The sequence below is a fragment of the Pongo pygmaeus genome, chromosome 1 (genome assembly GCF_028885625.2).
Source record: "Pongo pygmaeus isolate AG05252 chromosome 1, NHGRI_mPonPyg2-v2.0_pri, whole genome shotgun sequence".
NCBI classification, from domain to species: Eukaryota; Metazoa; Chordata; class Mammalia; order Primates; family Hominidae; genus Pongo; species Pongo pygmaeus.
The window spans coordinates 19,808,539-19,826,322 of NC_072373.2; the positions used below are offsets into that span (position 1 = coordinate 19,808,539).

Here is a 17,784-nt window from a genome sequence, read left to right on the forward strand (position 1 = left end):
AGGAGAGCAATGCCATTGACTTTTAATTTTTACCCTAATTTTTTTACAGTTGGAGGATAGTCAATATGAAACTACTTAGGCATTAAGAGTTTGCATTTTCATAGTGATGTGAAATAATGAGCATGCATACACATTTGTGTATTGGGAAAAAAGTTTCCCCCTTTTGAAGATCTGTGTTGTTTACATTTAATAAAATTAGAGTCATTGAAATTTCCAATGAATATAATGCTAATCCGTCTGCCTAATGAAGTATCAGACTAAATGCTATCCACATAAGCAAATGAACTTTGAGTTTGCATATTTCTGAGAAGATAGAACTATGTTTTGTTGAACCTACTGAATGATGCTTAATAAAATAAGAAAATATGATACCAGTTGCTAGTTAAACTTTTTACTCGTCCACTTCCAACAGTGGGTTATCATTTGCAAGTCTAGTAACTTATCCTCAGCAACCTTTTTCTGTTTGTTACAGCTTAGATACACTACTCTCTTCTACCAGTCATTACTTCCTTGGCCATGTTCTGTTGGAACTCAGGGCTCCTGCTTACCTCAACTCTTCACTTCTGCTGAACTCTGTGTTACTGCTGCCTAGAAAAGGGTGTATGTGGTTAGGAGTAATAGGTGAGGGAGAATTCCTGGGGGACTTACTGAGTTAGCTGAGGGATCCTGATATTTGGCTGAGAATCTAAGAAATGTTTCCTAGGTAATTTGGTATAATTACTCTTTGGTCATGCTAATTTTAAATGTCAGATGAACAAATCAAGAGTAGATTGGGAAAGTTCCATAGGAAGCCTAAGCACTCATCTTAACCTTACTTAACCTTCTCTTAACTGGACTTTTCTAGCCCGGGAAGAGGTTAGGATAGTTGTTGTTCAGAGTTTGGTCTAGCTTTAAGTTTTCATGATTCAATATCTCTTAAGATACTTCGTTTTAAAATTACTGAAAGCCTGATTAAAAGGAGATGTGAGAAGAAAGAATATTTGTAGAATGGTGTTTCCAGCAGTGAGTCAGAATCTAAAATATGCAGAGAAGGGAAATCAGATGCATCTTCAAAATACTGGATTTGATGTGAAAGATTTTCTGTTTGGGTTTGTTCTACAGTTATCAGTTTGCAAAGAACTTCAGCTGCCACCTAGTGATTTCCACTGGAGTGCCGACTTAGTGGCTCTTTCTTACTCTGCTCCCTCAGGTGAAGCACATTCTACTCAGGTAGGTGACTTAAAAGCTTATTTAAATAAACTTTTTACAATAAGGACATCCTAAAGTTAGAGGAATCGTCCTCTTTGATATTGAGACATAACTATAAAGCTATAGAAATCAAGACATTGTGGTATTGGTAAAGAGAGCTACACACATAGCTCAGTGTAACAGAATAGAGAGTACAGTTATAGATCCACATAAAAGCACCCATTTGATCTTTGACAAAGGTGCAAAAGCAATTCAGAAAGGATGGTTTTTTACGATGATTTTTCTCTGTATCAATGCATAGTGTAGGAACATTTGTAATTTTAAAATTACAAATGACCAATTTGTATTGTATTGTGTTGAATTTTCCCTTAAACCTCATACCTTGTTACAAAGATTAATTTGAAATGGGTCATAGATCTAAATGTAAAACAGTAAACCTTTTAGAAGAAAACAGGAGAAAATCATCATGACCTGAGATTAGACAGAGTTCTTGGAAATCACCAAAAGCATGATCCATAAAAGAAAAGTTTGATAAAATTAATAATAAAATTAAAGTAAAATAAAAATTTAAAGCGTTGCTTTGCCAAAGACAAGAAAATGAAGAGACAAGTTACAGAGTGAGAGAAGACATTTGCAAATCATGTATCCAGCAAAGGACTTGTATCCGGAATATTTTTTAAAATTCTAAACTTGATAAGAAAACAATGCAGTTTAAAAATAGGGGCTAGGACTTGAACAGACACTTTGTGAGGATATAGGGATGGCAAATAAGCACATGAAGGAGATGTTCAGCATCATTAGCTGTTAGAAAAATGCAAACCAAAACACTGGTGAGTTCGTATTTCTGATTTTTCTTGATCAGATAGTAAATTGTCCTGTTTCTTTATATCAGTGCCATCAGACTCCTGGTTTTTGGGTTCCTCTTTTATTGTGATTGCTGATTGTTGTGATCTTGTTTTGAGGCTGTTGCTGTCATGGTTGCCACCAGAGAAGGATCCATCCGCTATTGGCCAAGCCTTGCTGGTGAAGATACCTACACAGAGACTTTTGTAGATTCGGGAGGTGATAAGACTTACAGTTTCCTAACAGCAGTGCAGGTATACCACGGATATTCCTTTATATTTATTGGAAAGCTGTGATTTGGCTTGGAAATAAATTTTTATTTATTTTTTTAAATAGAGGCGGGATCTCCTAATGTTGCCCAGGCAATTCTCAAACTCCTGGGCTCAAGCAATAACTCCTGCTTTGGCTTCCCAAAGTACTGGGATTACAAGCATGAGCCACTGCACCCAGCCGTAGAAATGAGATTTGATGACTAAAAATGTGGAGTTTTGAAGAGACTATAGAGGCCAGGGAGGAATCAAAAAGAGACAAGGAAGAGAAGAATGTAAGGATCTGTGATTTGAACAGTTAAACAAGGGAGGCTCTTCTCACAGGACTCCAAAATATCAATTTCAGATAGTAGCTTGTGATATGAATTTCTTTTAGAAACATAAGAGTGGCTTAAAAACTGTCGGACATTATAAAGAATGGCTTGCATTTTCTTTGTAGGTTCACAAAGAAACAAAATTTGGCTGAGCATGGTGGCTCATGCCTGTAATCTCACCACTTTGAGTGGCTGAAGCGGAAGGATTGCTTGAGGCCAGGAGTTCAAGACCAGCCTGTGCCACATAGCAAAACTTTGTCTCTACAAAAAAATTTAAAAATTATCCGGGCGTAGTGGTGTGTGTCTGTAGTCCCAGCTGCTCAGGAGGCTGAGGCAAGAGGATCTCTTGAGCCCAGGAGACTGAGGGTGCAGTGAACTATGATCTCACCACTGCACTTCAGCCTGGGTGACAGAGCGAGACCCTGTCTCTAAAAAAAAAAAAATAGCAAACAAAAAATATAAATAAATAAAATCTGATAATCTAATTTGTTGAATCTGAAATATGATGAACTTGTAGTTTAAAAAATCAGAATTTAAAAAATATGAAATTTTTTTCTGCTACAAAAGTTTTTTTTTTTTTTCTTTTTTTTCTTTTTTCGAGACACAGTTTTACTCTGTCACCCAGGCTGGAGTGCAGTGGCGCAATCTCAGCTCACTGCAACCTCTGCCTCCTGGGTTCAAACAATTCTTGTGCCTCAGCCTCCCAAGTGGCTGGGATTACAGGTGCGCACCGCCACGCCCAGCTAATTTTTGTATTTTTAATAGAGACGGGGTTTCACCCTGTTGGCCACAATCTCCTGACCTCAAGTGATCCACCCGCCTTGGGCTCCCAAAGTCCTGGATTACAGGTGTGAGCCACCATGCCCGGCCAGTTTTTCTTTTTTCTTACGAGAGTTTTTCTATGTAGGATTAATAATATTAACTGAATGGATTCTGAAATGTATTACTTTAATAAAATAACAGTGTTCTGTTTTGTATTCTTTTAGATTTATTTCAATTACGATGATTTTTCTCTATCAAAGAATTTTTCGTTTTGTTTATCTTAGCATTTGATGCTAAACTGAACTAACCTCATAATATTTTTTTCACAGGGTGGAAGTTTTATTTTGTCTTCATCAGGAAGCCAACTAATTCGGTTGAGACCTGAGAGCTCAGGAAAGATTCATCAGCATATCCTGCCTCAGGGACAAGGCATGCTTTCGGGAATTGGTCGAAAGGTTTCTTCTCTTTTTGGAATTTTATCTCCTAGTAGTGATCTCACAGTAAGTTTATAAAATAACTATTTTACAAGCTTATTTCTTAGTTAAATCAATAAGTTGAAAGTATCCTCTGAAGTTAGTATTGCCTCCATATGGACAACAGCGTATGCGAAATAAAACCTTTGGTCTTTTTAGTGAACTATTTTTATTATGATGAAATGAGTTCATACTAACCTTCTCCCATAACTTGTAACACTAATATCTTTAAATCAGACAGATTATCTCACAAGTACATTTTTGAACTAAAACTATTATGTAAAATATAAAATGTGTTTCTTAAAGATTAATTTGACTTTTTAGATTTAACCGGAAGCGTGTCTCTACTCCCGTGCCTCCCGCTGTGTGGATGACTGAAATCTAGATCTGTTGGCTGGACTTCTCTGCCCCATACTCTAGCATAGTGAAGGGAGGATGATGGGAACCAATATTTATGGACCATCTACTCGCTGCTCGGTGCTCTGTAGTTGTTATATTCATACCGTGTAATCATTGTGACAACCTGTAAGGTAGCGCCCTTTCCCTCCAGGTTACAAGTGAGGAAGCACCCTCAGCAAGGCTAAAAGTGTGTAACTGCTGAGTGGCAGAGCTGGGGATCATACCCAGGCCTGTCTGAATTTAAAGAACATGCTCTTTTTACTGTGCTGTTTCCCTCTTGTTTCAGATAATTATCACCTGCTTCCTTGAATGTTCTTTAAACCTAAACTTAACATGTTTAAAAACAGATTTATTGTATTCTTTCATCTCTCCTATTGACACTCACTTAACCCTATAAAACTCATTTCTCTTTTGACCTGTTTTTGTTAAGAGCACCATCACTTTTTCTCAGTGACCCAGGTATAAAACCTTGTTATTTTTTGTGTCTCCCTCTCCTTCTATAGTGAACTAGTTATTTACCAGGTGCTGTAGATTTAACTTCTATCCAATCTCATTTCCATCCCCATCTTTCTGCTTTTGATGTTATGCCCTAACCTATACTCTTGATAAATTTCACCTAAGCTCCTGGTACCTGCTTAGTTTACTTACTGTTGGCCTTTCTGCCCCATCAGTGATGAGTTTTTAACACAAAACAATCATGTATATCCAGCTTTAAAAAGCCAAATATCTATACTTCATGATTAAGTATATACTGAAAAGGCAAAATAACACTCCCGTGTATGACTAACTACGTACATTCTGCCAAATGCATTCAAACACAATTCTGTGTTCAGAAGCTATTGATAATATCTCCCTTGCTTGCTACACTTACAGATTCACATTCAACACTCTCTGCTATATGTCCCTGATTTTTCATTATTTTTTATTTTTATTTATTTTTAAAAAATAGAGACAGGGTCTCACTATGTTGCCCAGGCTGGTCTCAAGCTCCTGAGCTCAAGTGAGCCTCCCTCCTTGGTATCCCAAAGTGTTGGAATTACAAGCATGAGCCACCACGCCTGGCCTCATTATTTTTCAGAAAATCCTCATTTTTGCTTCTTTTCGACTTGTCATCTACATTCCAATGTAACAGGATGACTTGTTCTCCAAAGATGCTGTAACTTTCCCACCTTTCAGCTCTGCTCCTCCTGGGCCTTCCACCTGTATTCTTCTTCCTATAGAGTCCAACCTTGCCCTCAAGCTTTTTCAGAATCACTCCTTTCTTTTTTTTTTTCTTTGTTTTGGAGATGGAGTCTCACTCTGTCGCCAGGCTGGAGTGCAATGGTGGGATCTCGGCTCACTGCAACCTCTGCCTCCCGGGTTCAAGTGATTCTCCTGCCTCAGTCTCTCGAGTAGCTGGGACTACAGGCATGTGCCACCACACCTGGCTACTTTTTTGTATTTTAGTGGAGATGGGGTTTCACCGTGTTGCCCAGGGTGGTCTTGGACCCCTGAGCTGAGGCAATCCACCTGCATCGGCCCCCAAAGTGCTAGGATTGCAGGGGTAGGACACCACACCTGGCCCAAAATCACTTCTTTCTTTAAATCCCAAATGAAGAATTCTGCTAGGATTATTAATCACATATGTGAAATTTGAGTTTTAAAACAATAGTTCCTTAACATTAGAAGTTAATCTATGAATTTGACTTCTTTTTCTTTTCTGAATAGCTTTCAAGTGTTCTTTGGGATAGAGAGAGATCAAGCTTTTATAGCCTGACAAGTTCAAACATCAGTAAATGGGAATTAGATGATTCTTCAGAAAAACATGCATATAGTTGGGATATAAATAGAGCCCTGAAGGAAAACATTACCGATGCTATTTGGGTAAGAAACAATAATATTCATCTCTGTAATTCATGTTTATGGTTGTATGATAATGCTGGTTCCCTTGTTCTATTTCAGCACATCTCAGCGTAATAAACAACATAGTGTATAGTTATCAGATTAAGTGGTAATGGGGTAGTCAATCTCTAGAAATATTAGAATGCATTGGTTTACTTGCTTAGCAATTTTTTTTTAATGTATACATTATTCATTCAGCAACTGAGTTATCATGGGTGAAGCATTTCACTAGGTGCTAGGGATATAAAGGTGAAAATAAATCATTCCTGCCCTCGAGAAGCTTACGTTATTGGTATTTTCATGTAGGGATCTGAAAGTAACTATGAAGCTATTAAAGAAGGAGTCAACATTCGATATTTGGACTTGAAGCAAAACTGGTAAGGAATTAATTTGTCATAAAGAACATAGAGAAAAGTTTGGAAAAAAAAAGTTGATGTTTATTATAAAATGATGAGCAATCTCACTGTCTGCTCTTTCTTTGGAGACAGGGTCTCACTCTGTCACCCAGGCTGGAGTACAGTGCGCCATGATAGCTCACTGCAGCCATGATCTTGTGGGCTGAAGTGATCCTTCTGCCTCAGCCTCCCAAGTAGCTGGTACTGCAAGCATGCGCCACCACACCTGGCTGATTTTTTTTTTTTTTTTTTTTTTTGAGATGGAGTCTCGCTGTGTCCCCCAGGCTGGAGTGCAGTGGCGCGATCTCGGCTCACTGCAACCTCTGCCTCCCGGGTTCATGCCATTCTCCTGCCTCAGCCTCCCGAGTAGCTGGGACTACAGGTGCCTGCCACCACACCCAGCTAATTTTTTTGTATTTTTAATAGAGACGGGGTTTCACCATGTTAGCCAGGATAGTCTCGATCTCCTGACCTCGTGATCCGCCCGCCTTGGCCTCCCAAAGTGCTGGGATTACAGGTGTGAGCCACCGCGCCCAGCCACCTGGCTATTTTTAAAATTTTTTGTAGAGATAGGGTCTTACCATGTTGCCCAGGTTGGTCTTGAACTCCTGGGCTCAAGCAACCCTCCTGCCTCAGCATCCCAAGGTATTGGGATTACAGGTATAAGCCACTGTGCCCAGCCTGTTCTTTTAGTGCTGATCTTCTCATACTATCTATTAAGCCTTACTGAATGGTGTTGCTGTTGTTTATTGAGTGATGCTAGTTCATTTGTGAAATTGAGGCATTTTTCAGCCTTAAATAGTATGTTCTTACCTTGCTGTCTCATTCGTTAGAGACAAAGCTTTTCTGCTCTTACAGCTAGAGCCTCTCTTCTTAACTGCCAAGAGATGCCTGAGACCCTGTCATTGCCCACTGCTGTGGCTGCCCCGTGCTGTGATCTTTCTCTTATTGGAGGTATCAGGCACATGTTTCCCACTCTCTTTCTGATGCTCAAGGAGCTTTAGGCCTACGTTTGTAGCTATGCTGAGTTAAGGATGGGATAAGGCTTTGTCTTGGTAGTACAAATTAGAACTTAATCATAGTTCATACTCAGAGTAAATTTCCTCTTAGAAACAGTGCTCTGAGTGGTGCATAGGATCCTAGGTTAGTCTGATAAAGCTAATTATCCCATGTTACTATTTAACTTTAATGCTCAAGGTCACATGGAACCTAAAAACCATTTGTAACATTGCTCGTAGTGAATCCAAATATATAACTAGTAATCCTTCAGAAAACAACTTCTCAGAAGTTAAAGACTATTTTTTATGAGTTTTAGAGTAATTTTTACTGTTCTTGTTACATGTTTTGGGTTAGTAGAACAAATTCTACTTGTTCCTTGGAGGGATATTGCAGTTGTACCACTTTGTGTAATTTTTCTCTGTCTTGGGCTGTTTAGACTATTAGTAGGCTCTTTTACAGTCTCTGAAAACCTTATAAAAGCTATCAAAGAGGTAAAAGTAATAGTATTTGTTTAATTTCTGTAAGTGTTTTAATTAAATACAGTTTACCTGTTTTTGTCTTTACCAGACTTTTGGAAATGTAGGACTACTGCTAGGACAGCCCACTATGGGCATATAATACAGACATTTTTCTTTTTTCTTTTTATTTTTTTTGAGACTGAGTCTCACTCTGTCACCCAGGCTGGAGTGCAATGGGATGGTCTTGGCTCACTGCAACCTTTGCCTCCCGGTTCAAGCGATTCTCCCACCTCAACCTCCCAAGTAGCTGGGACTACAGGTGGGTGCCACCACTCCTGGCTAGTTTTTGTATTTTTAGTAGAGACGGGTTTTCACTATATTGGCCAGGCTGGTCTTGAACTCCTGACCTCGTGATCTGTCCCCCTCAGCCTCCCAAAGTACTGGGATTACAGGCGTGAGCCACTGCGCCTGGCCATGCAGACATTTTTCACATAATTTTCTGAATTGGAGGCATGAGGTTGAGAATGAGAAGCATGCTTAGGAATTGCTATGCAGGGTCCACCCAGGGCTCCTCTCCCCCAGTCTTGTCATGCTGACCAGCAGGGTCCCTGTGAGGTGCAGCCCTTATCCTCCTTGACCTTCCTCTCTACCTTTACTCAAAATGATCCAGTTAGTACTCTATTATGTTCTTGAGGCCTCATGATCAGAACTGTACAGAGAATTTCTCATATGGGTCCATTTATTTATTTTAAGAATAGTGTCTGTCTTCCTTATAGTCATTCCCACCTACTGATTTGTTGTCCATTTGGGCAGAGCTACAATCTGGGCTTATAATTTCAGTGAGTAGCTGGGCTGGGTGGCTCACGCATATAATCCCAGCACTTTGGGAAGCCAAGACAGGAGGATTGCTTGAAGTTAGCAGTTCAAGATCACCTGGGCAACAAAATGAGACCCTATCTCCATGCAAACAAAAATAAAAAATTAGCTGGGCATGATGGTGTGCACCATAGTCCCAGCTATTCAGGAGGCTGAGGCGAGAGGATCACTTGAGCCCAGGAGATTGGGGCTGCAGTGAGCTATGATCCCACCACTGCGCTCTATCCTGAGCAACAGAGAAAGACCTTTTTTCTAAGACAAATAAAACAAAAATAAATAAATTATTTTACTAGATGATTACTAATACAAAGTTTAGATATCTTCATTTTAGATATAAAGTTTGGAATTTTTTTTTAACCTTAACTTCATTACTTTGGATATACTCACATAAAAACTTAACTGGTAAAGCAGGAGGATCACTTGAGGCCAAGAATTCTAGGTCATTGAAGAGAGAGACATTGTAGAGAGAGAGACATTGTGGAGAGAGAGACACTGCCAACATGTTACAAGTTTGGGCCAATATTCTTTTTTTAAAAGTTGATTTTTAAAAATTTTTATTTCAATGGTTTTTGGGGTACAGGTGGTTTTTGGTTACATGGGTAAGTTCTTTAGTGGTGATTTCTGAAATTTTAGTGCACCTTTCACCTGAGCAGTGTACACTGTACCCAGTATGTAGTCTTTTATCCCTCACCCCCTCCCACCCGTCCCCTTCAAGTCCCCAGAGTCCATTATCATTCTTATGTCTTTGTGTCCTCATAGCTTAGCTCCCACTTATAAGTGAGAACATATGATATTTGGTTTTCCATTCCTGAGTTACTTCACTTAGAATAACATGGACCAATATTCTTGAATTCCTTTCAAGAGTCCAAGCAGAAGTGATAAAGTTTGGGGAGCTGGGGGAAGAGAACCGTGAAGAAGGAAAATGAGAGCCATGCTAGGATTCCTTGCTTTGAAGTGTCATGTCATTTAGTTACTTGCTTGGTTTCTTATTTTTAGTTGTCAGTAGAGGGTGCTTTGCCACCCTTTTAGTATTTTTGAGACTTGAATGAAAGTTGCTAGTAATAGGACCGGGCGCGGTGGCTCACGCCTGTAATCCCAGCACTTTGGGAGGCTGAGGTGGGCGGATCACCTGAGGTCAGGACTTTGAGACCAGCTTGATCAACATGGAGAAACCCCATCTCTACTAAAAATACAAAAATTAGCAGGGCATGGTGGCGCATGCCTGTAATCCCAGCTACTCGGGAGGCTGAGGCAGGAGAATTGCTTGAACCCAGGAGGCGGAGGTTATGGTGAGCTGAGATCATGCCACTGCACTCCAGCCTGGGCAACAAGAGCGAAACTCCGCCTCAAAAAAAAAAAAAGTTGCTAGTAATAGTATTAGATGTTTTAGAAGAGCTAAAATAGGAACCATTTAATTTATTGGGGGCAACAAGTTTGCTAGACTTAAGGGACAAATAAGCTTTAAGATGCGAAATGGTTTGTTTTTACATATACAGCAGTTTGAAATTTCTATAACCAATGGTTAAAAAGCATTTTAAATATATATGTATATTTTTAAGCATTAGAGACAGGGTTGCCCTGTTTGGTCTTGAACTACTGGGCTCAAGCGATCCTCCTGCTACAGCCTCTCCCAAAGTGCTTGGATTAAATACATAAGCCACTATACCTGGCCTAAAATTATTTTTATTTTTTTTTGAGTTAGAGTCTTACACTGTTGCCCAGGCTGGAGTGCAGTGGTATGATCTTGGCTCACTGCAGCCTCTGCATCCCAGGTTCAAGTGATTCTCATGCCTCAGCCTCCCGAGTAGCTGAGATTACAGGCACACGCCACCCTGCTGGGCTAACTTTTGTGTTTTAGTAGAGACGGGATTTTGCCATGTTGGCCAGGCTGGTCTTGAATTCCTGTCCTCAAGTGATACGCCCACCTCGGCCTCCCAAAGTGCTGGGGTTATAGGTGTGAACCACCACACCTGGCCTTTTAAATTTATTTTAGAGATATATGGTCTCACAGTGTTGCCCAGGCTGGTATTGAACTCTTGGGCTCAGATGATCCTCCTATCTCAGCCTCCCAAAGTGTTGGGATTACAGGTGTGAGCCATTGTGCCTGGAGGTAAAATTTTTTTTTAAAATGTTTTTTCTCTGGACAGAAGCAAGTAAGCTTTAAATAACTGAGTACATCAGGGATTAGCAAACCTTTTCTGTAAAGGGCCAAAAGTAACTGTTTTAGGCTTTGGCGGCCATGTAGTCTTTACTGCAACTACTCTATTTCACCAATGGTATCATGAAACATCCCTAGAAAATACATAAATAGCTGGGCACGGTGGCTCATGCCTGTAATCCCAGCACTTTGGGAGGCCGAGGCGGGCAGATCACGAGGTCAGGAGATCGAGACCATCCTGGTTAACACAATGAAACCCCATCTCTACTAAAAATACAAAAAAAAATTAGCCGGGCGTGATGGTGGGTGCCTGTAGTCCCAGCTACTCGGGAGGCTGAGGCAGGAGAATGGCGTGAACCTGGGAGGCGGAGCTTGCAGTGAGCCGAGATGGCGCCACGGCACTCTAGCCTGGGTGACAGAGCAAGACTCCGTCTCAAAAAAAAAAAAAAAAAATACATAAATAAATGCGTATGGTTGCCTTCCAACAAAACTTCATTTATAAAAACTGGTTTGAGATCAGTTTCACTGGAGGGCTGTACTTTGCCAATCCCTGGATCAGATGGTTGTTTTGATCTTTTTTTAAAGTCAGATTTATTGAGCTATAATTTATATGGAGTAAAACTTACCCTCTTTAGTTTATAACTCTACAAGTCTTCTTTTTTTTTTTTTTAAGATGGAGTGTCACTCTGTCGCCCAGGCTGGAGTGCAGTGGTGCGATCTCAGCTCACTGCAACCTCCACCTCCCGGGTTCAAGAGTTCTTCTGCCTCAGCCTCCCAAGTAGCTGGGACAACAGGCATGTGCCACCATGCCTGACTAATTTTTGTAGAGATGGTTTTGCCACGTTGGCCAAGCTGGTCTTGAACTCCTAATCTCAGGGTATCTGCCCACCTTGGCCTCCCAAAGTGCTAGGATTACAGACGTCAGCCACTGTACCTGGCCCTAATTCTACAAATTTTGACAGATACACAGTTCAGTCATTTAACCATAACAATCAACACAGAACAGTTTTATAACCCCCCAAATTCCCTTGTGCCTTTCTGTAATCGACTCCTCCATCCACCTCCAGCCCCTGGAGACCACTGATGTGGTTTCTGTCCCTATAGTTTTGCCTTTTGCTTAATGCCATAGAAATGGAGCATACAGTGTAAAGCCTTTTGAGTCTGGCTTCTGTCACTTAGCATAATACATTTCAAATTCATTCAGTAATTTTTTTTTTTTTTTTTTACTACTGAATAATATTCTTTTGTATGGATATACCACAGTTTATCTATTCAGCAGTTGGAAGACATTGGGTTGTTTTCAGTTTTAGGCAATTATGAATAAAGCCACTAAAGTCATTTGTACACAGGTTTTTGTGTGAACAGTTATTGGTTTTTTGTTTTTGTTTTTTAATTTTCTCTTGGATAGGTATCCACGAATGGGATTGCTAGGTTATATGGAAGCATATGTTTAATTTTATAGGAACTCCTAAGTTGTTTTTTAGAGAGGCTTTACATCTTCCTTTTTTATTGATTAGTGATGGGCTGGTGATTTTGGCAGCAGCATGGCACTCAGCAGACAATCCATGTCTCATCTATTACTCTCTGATAACAATAGAAGATAATGGTTGCCAAATGTCAGATGCAGTTACTGTAGAAGTCACTCAATATAATCCACCTTTTCAGGTAAGATTTATATTGGTTAAATTACAAAGCAATAATATGTTGAGTATTTTTCTAACCATTTCAGGGTCTTATTTATTTATTGACAGAGTTTTGCTCTGTCACCCAGGCTGGAGTGCAGTGGCTCGATCTCAGCTCACTGCAACCTCTGCCTCCCCTTCCGGGTTCAAGTGGTTCTCCTGCCTCAGCCTCCCGAGTAGCTGGGACTGTAGGCACATGCCACCATGCCCAGCTAATTTTTGTATTTTTAGCAGAGACGGGGTTTCACCATGTTGGCCAGGCTGGTCTCGAACTCCTGACCTCAAGTGATTCCCCCAGCTTGGCCTCCCAAAGTATTGGGATTACAGGTGTGAGCCACCACACATGGCCCATTTCAGGGTCAAATTTCTTGACAGATTTCATCTGCAGGGCTTGGAAATATTTTAAAATAGCTTGTTTCTAGACATTGTTGCATTTTCTTTGCCATCTCAGGCTTGTTCTTTTGCTTAGTTTTGGCTAAAGAAAAATGAGAATGGAAGCAACTAGCAGAAAGCAGTTTGTTTCTTCTGCTCTAGATCTTTGGAGGGATTGTCATGCCTGTATTTAAGTAGAAAGAAGGTATTGATTAATTCCAGGGTGAAAGTAAGGAAGAAACCAAGCTGGGCATGATGAGTACATGCCTGTAGTCCCAGCTACTCAAAAGGCTGAGTCAGGAAGATCACTTGAGCCCAGGAGTTTGAGACTGTTGTGTGCCATATTCACACCTGTGAATAACCACTGCATTCCAGCTTAGGCAACATAATGAGACCCTATCCTAAAAAAAGAAGAAAAAGAAAAAGGAAGGAAGAAAACTGGTAGGAATTGTAGGAATTAGGGTTTGGTTTAGAGCCTTGTATATTATAGAAAAGTCCCCCTTTTTACCCAAAGCAAGATTATATTTGTATTCAGCAGTGTTATATACTCATCAAAGTTCTTGTAAACAACTGAAAGACAGGCTTTCTAAAGTTCATTAATAGCAATTAAACATGTTTAATAGCCGATATTCATGAGGAAAAACCTGAACATCTATAAATTCATTTTATTTACTCTTAAATAGTATCTAATTCTGTTAAATCCTTGTTTGTTTATTTTTTGAAGAGATAAAGTCTTGCTGTGTTGCTTGGACTGGAGTGCAGTGATATTCACAGGTCCATCAGAGTGCACGGTAGCCTCCAACTCCTGGGCTCAAGCAGTCCTCTCAGGTAGCTGGGATTACAGGTGTGCATCACTGTTCCTGGCTTAAATTCTTACTTTTTTTTTTTAATCCTTACTCTTAACATGACTTGTTTAATTGAATCCTGTAAGAAAATCTTTTGATTTGTTCTTTTATGTCAAACAGAAATAAACTTTATCATGTGTTCTGATTACGCAGTGTGGAAAAACATTCTCAGTGTTAGAAAAAATTTCAGCCAGGGCAGAAGACTATAAAGAGAATTTGAGGATTAAAAAACAATTCTAGGACCTCACATTTAATGTTTCTGTAAAATTACTTCTTTAATAACAGCTTATCATTTTTAGCATATTCTAATTTTATTTAATGAGATTTATTTTTATTCTCCCTCTGATTTTATATGTAAACAAATCAACTAAGTTTTCTTGTCATTAATATCTTGGCAGTAAGGCAAGAACCAAAATGTTTGTTTATCAGGGATCATTTATAAAAAATTGCCAATTCTTAATATAATGAATTTTGGTGCTTTCATTTTCTCCCTTGAATTTGTCATAGGCTTCTAGTTATAGTCATCATCATGGAAATGTTTTCAAAATTTGTTAATTTTGGAAATTAACAAATTAGGCCAGGTGCAGTGGCTCACACCTGTAATCCCAGCACTTTGGGAGGCTGAGGTGGGTGGATCACCTGAGGTCAGGAGTTCAAGACCAGCCTGGCCAACATGGTGAAACCCCGTCTCTACTAAAAATACAAAAAAATTAGCCAGGCGTGGTAGCATGCACCTGTAATCCCAGCTACTTAGGAGGCTGAGGCAGGAGAATCGTTTGAGCCTGGGAGGCGGAGGTTGCAGTGAGCCGAGATTGCACCACTGCACTCCAGCCTGGACAACAGAGTGGGACTCTGTCTCAAAAAAAAAAAAAAAAAAAATTTAAAAAAATAAGCAAATTATAAGGAAGTCAACAAAATATATGTCTAATTGACGTTTGTAAACTTACTCTGTCATGTTTTGTTAATCATCTCATGGGTAGTGTTTAGTAGATTTTTACAAAGAATTGGTGAATTATTTTATCATTTTTATGAAATAATGTACAAAAATGAATTTTAAAAATCATACAAACAAATATTTTTGTTTTACTTCTTGTTAAATGTAATCTTAAATTTAACTTTCAGTCTGAAGACCTGATTTTGTGTCGGTTGACGGTCCCAAACTTTTCAAACCAGACTGCCTATCTGTATAACGAAAGTGCTGTCTATGTGTGCTCCACGGGAACTGGGAAATTTTCTCTTCCCCAGGAGAAAATTGTCTTTAATGCACAAGGTACAGTAGCAGTTTTAGAAAGCATGATTGGTGAGCTCATTAGTCATTCTGAGTGCTTTTTTTCTCTTTCCCTGAGTGTCACTTCAAGCATGCTGCTTTCAAATGTTTCTGAGACATTTCATACCACAACTACAGCAGCTGAAGCCACAACCCTACTAAGAAACCAAAAGGGTACTAGAATTTCCAAACTATTATATTTACAGGCAAAGATAGTAACATTTGTTCCAAGAGAAGATGCCAAGAAGCAAAAACAAATGCCAAGAGAAGTAATTGCTTATTCCTAGTTAGTAAAAGTGACTTATTCTGAGTTGGTACTTTAACTTTTCCACACCCCCGGATAAGAAGAGCCTCAGGTGCTGGACTTCTGCAGGGGGGCTGGTCAGGATTGAAGAGAAACCAAGCAGATACTTAGCTGAAGGGGTTGGGCAGAGGACAGAGTCCAGGTAGGCAACAGCATGGAACCCAGGTTTTCTAGTCCCAGCCCGAGAACCTTGACAGAGCGTGGGTAGGATGTTACTAAGGTGCCAGGTAGGCTTAGACTTTTTTGTTTTTTCCAGTCCCCATTGACTGATGTGGTAAGTTGAAGTCAGAATTAAGCAAGAGAACTCCACAGGATTGAAAAAGCTCTTCTGAGTTTTGCAGAAGGAATAATTTTCTTTTTTGGCTTACTAGACTGACTGCTCTCTGGCAAAGCTAGTTTTTATTGTCCTTAAAGCTGAAAGACACAGAGCCTGCTTCTTCAGATAGCAACCGGTTCTTAACATTTGATTGTGGGATGTAAAGGATGAGTTTGAAGTAGGAATAATATTGTAAAGGAAAAAATGTGCTTAATATATCATCAAGATGATTTTCTGCTTAGGGTGGTAGCTTTTACATAGCATTTTGTTGTTATTGTTAGATGTATTTGACTCTGTTTTTCTTTCTTTTAGGAGATAGTGTTTTAGGTGCTGGTGCCTGTGGTGGTGTTCCTATCATTTTTTCTAGAAACAGTGGACTGGTGTCTATTACTTCAAGGGAAAATGTGTCTATATTGGCAGAAGATCTGGAAGAGTCCTTAGCATCTTCAGTTGCTGGACCAAACAATGAGGTAATGTGATTGTATAAGAATTTGAAGTTTTTATGTTATTTATTTTTTAGAGATAGGATCTCATGCTGTCACCCAGGCTAGAGTGCAGTGGCATAATCATAGTTTACTGCAGCCTCAAACTCCTGGCCTCAAGCAATCCTCCTGCCTCAGACTTCCCAGTAGGTGCCTGGCTAATTTTTTTTTTTTTTGGTTTGGTTTGGTTTTTGAGACAGAGTCTCACTCTGTTGCCCAGGCTAGAGTGCAGTGGCAAAATCATAGCTCGCTGCAGCCTCACCTCAACCTCCTGGGATCAAGCAGTCCTCCCCTCTTAACCTCCTCAATAGCTGGGACTACAGACATGCACCATCTCACCTGGCTAATTTTTTACTGTTTGTAGAGACAGGATCTCCTTATGTTGCCTAGGCTGGTCTCAAACTCCTGGGCTCAAGCATCCTCCTGCCTCGGCCTCCCAAAGTGCTGGGATTACTGGCATGGAGCTACCATGCCCAACCTAATTTTTAGTTTTGTCAGATCATTTTATACAAATGGTCTCAAAACTGAGACAGTTTTCAAAGACTTAATGATGCAGACATTAGTTCTTTTTATCTTCCTCATCCCCTCTGTCCTCTTTGCCTGAAGCAACTATGTTTAAGCCTTTTAGTGATTTATTCTGGTGTTTTTCTCCATATATCTAAGTAATGTCCATATATTCCTGTCTCCTGATTCATCTGTTGATTTTCTACTATAGAAAATGAGGTTTTGGGTTACCTTATACTTGTTCCTCTGCCTTTATCATTCTAACATAAATTTTTTTCATTGTAATGACAATGTGAATATTGTTTATGGTTTGCTGAGCCAAATACTGATTACATTTCCTTTATTATACAACTTTGTGTGACTCTTGGAGTGTATAATGACCTCATTTTGTATTTTCTCATCCTTTCATACGTGACTTAATCTTTTTACACACTCCAGGAGTTCTGTAGAGTGCCCCTCAGTGTAGTTTTTCCCAAAGTCAAGTCTCCAGAAACCTTCCATCTGCACAGCTGTCATCCCAGAGCTTCCCTTTTCCATTGTCCTCAAATCCTCAGGACCTGTCCCCTGCACCATGCATAGGTGGCCTCATCTCCTGTCAGCCGGGCCATTTCCCATTCCTTCTGCTTTCTATCTTCCTTTGTTGTAGTTAGTATCACAGATGTTTCCATGGAGCTTGTATTTCTGTTTCTTTTTATTCTGGGATGATTTTTTGAGAGGAACAGCCAGGTAAAAATTACCAATTTTTTTCTGTTGTCTTGAAACCTGAAATATCCTATCCATAAGATTTTTATCATTCTTTTATAGAAGACTAAAAATAATTAATACTGTTTGGGGTAATTTCCATTTGAATAGTGAATGAAATATATAGACTACCTCTGTAATTCAAAATTAAAGTGATTGAGTATAGTTTTAAAGGAAAGAAACAATTTTTAACTTTTTTTTTCTTTTCACAAAAAGGATTAATACCTTGGTTATTTTGTAATCATATGGTTATTGT

General features: G+C 39.5%; 1 protein-coding gene across 2 annotated transcripts in view; it reads left to right on the forward strand.

The window, feature by feature from the left end:
* Positions 1-17,784, forward strand: part of NUP133 (nucleoporin 133) — a 67,736-nt gene that overhangs the window by 6,382 nt on the left and 43,570 nt on the right. For both annotated transcript variants that reach the window (XM_054445258.1, XM_054445300.1), the window contains exons 4-11: positions 1,102-1,209; positions 2,151-2,285; positions 3,706-3,876; positions 5,956-6,111; positions 6,436-6,506; positions 12,533-12,680; positions 15,037-15,184; positions 16,114-16,271. In XM_054445258.1, the coding sequence (XP_054301233.1) occupies positions 1,102-1,209; positions 2,151-2,285; positions 3,706-3,876; positions 5,956-6,111; positions 6,436-6,506; positions 12,533-12,680; positions 15,037-15,184; positions 16,114-16,271 (1,095 nt within the window). The remainder of the gene's footprint in view (positions 1-1,101; positions 1,210-2,150; positions 2,286-3,705; positions 3,877-5,955; positions 6,112-6,435; positions 6,507-12,532; positions 12,681-15,036; positions 15,185-16,113; positions 16,272-17,784) is intronic.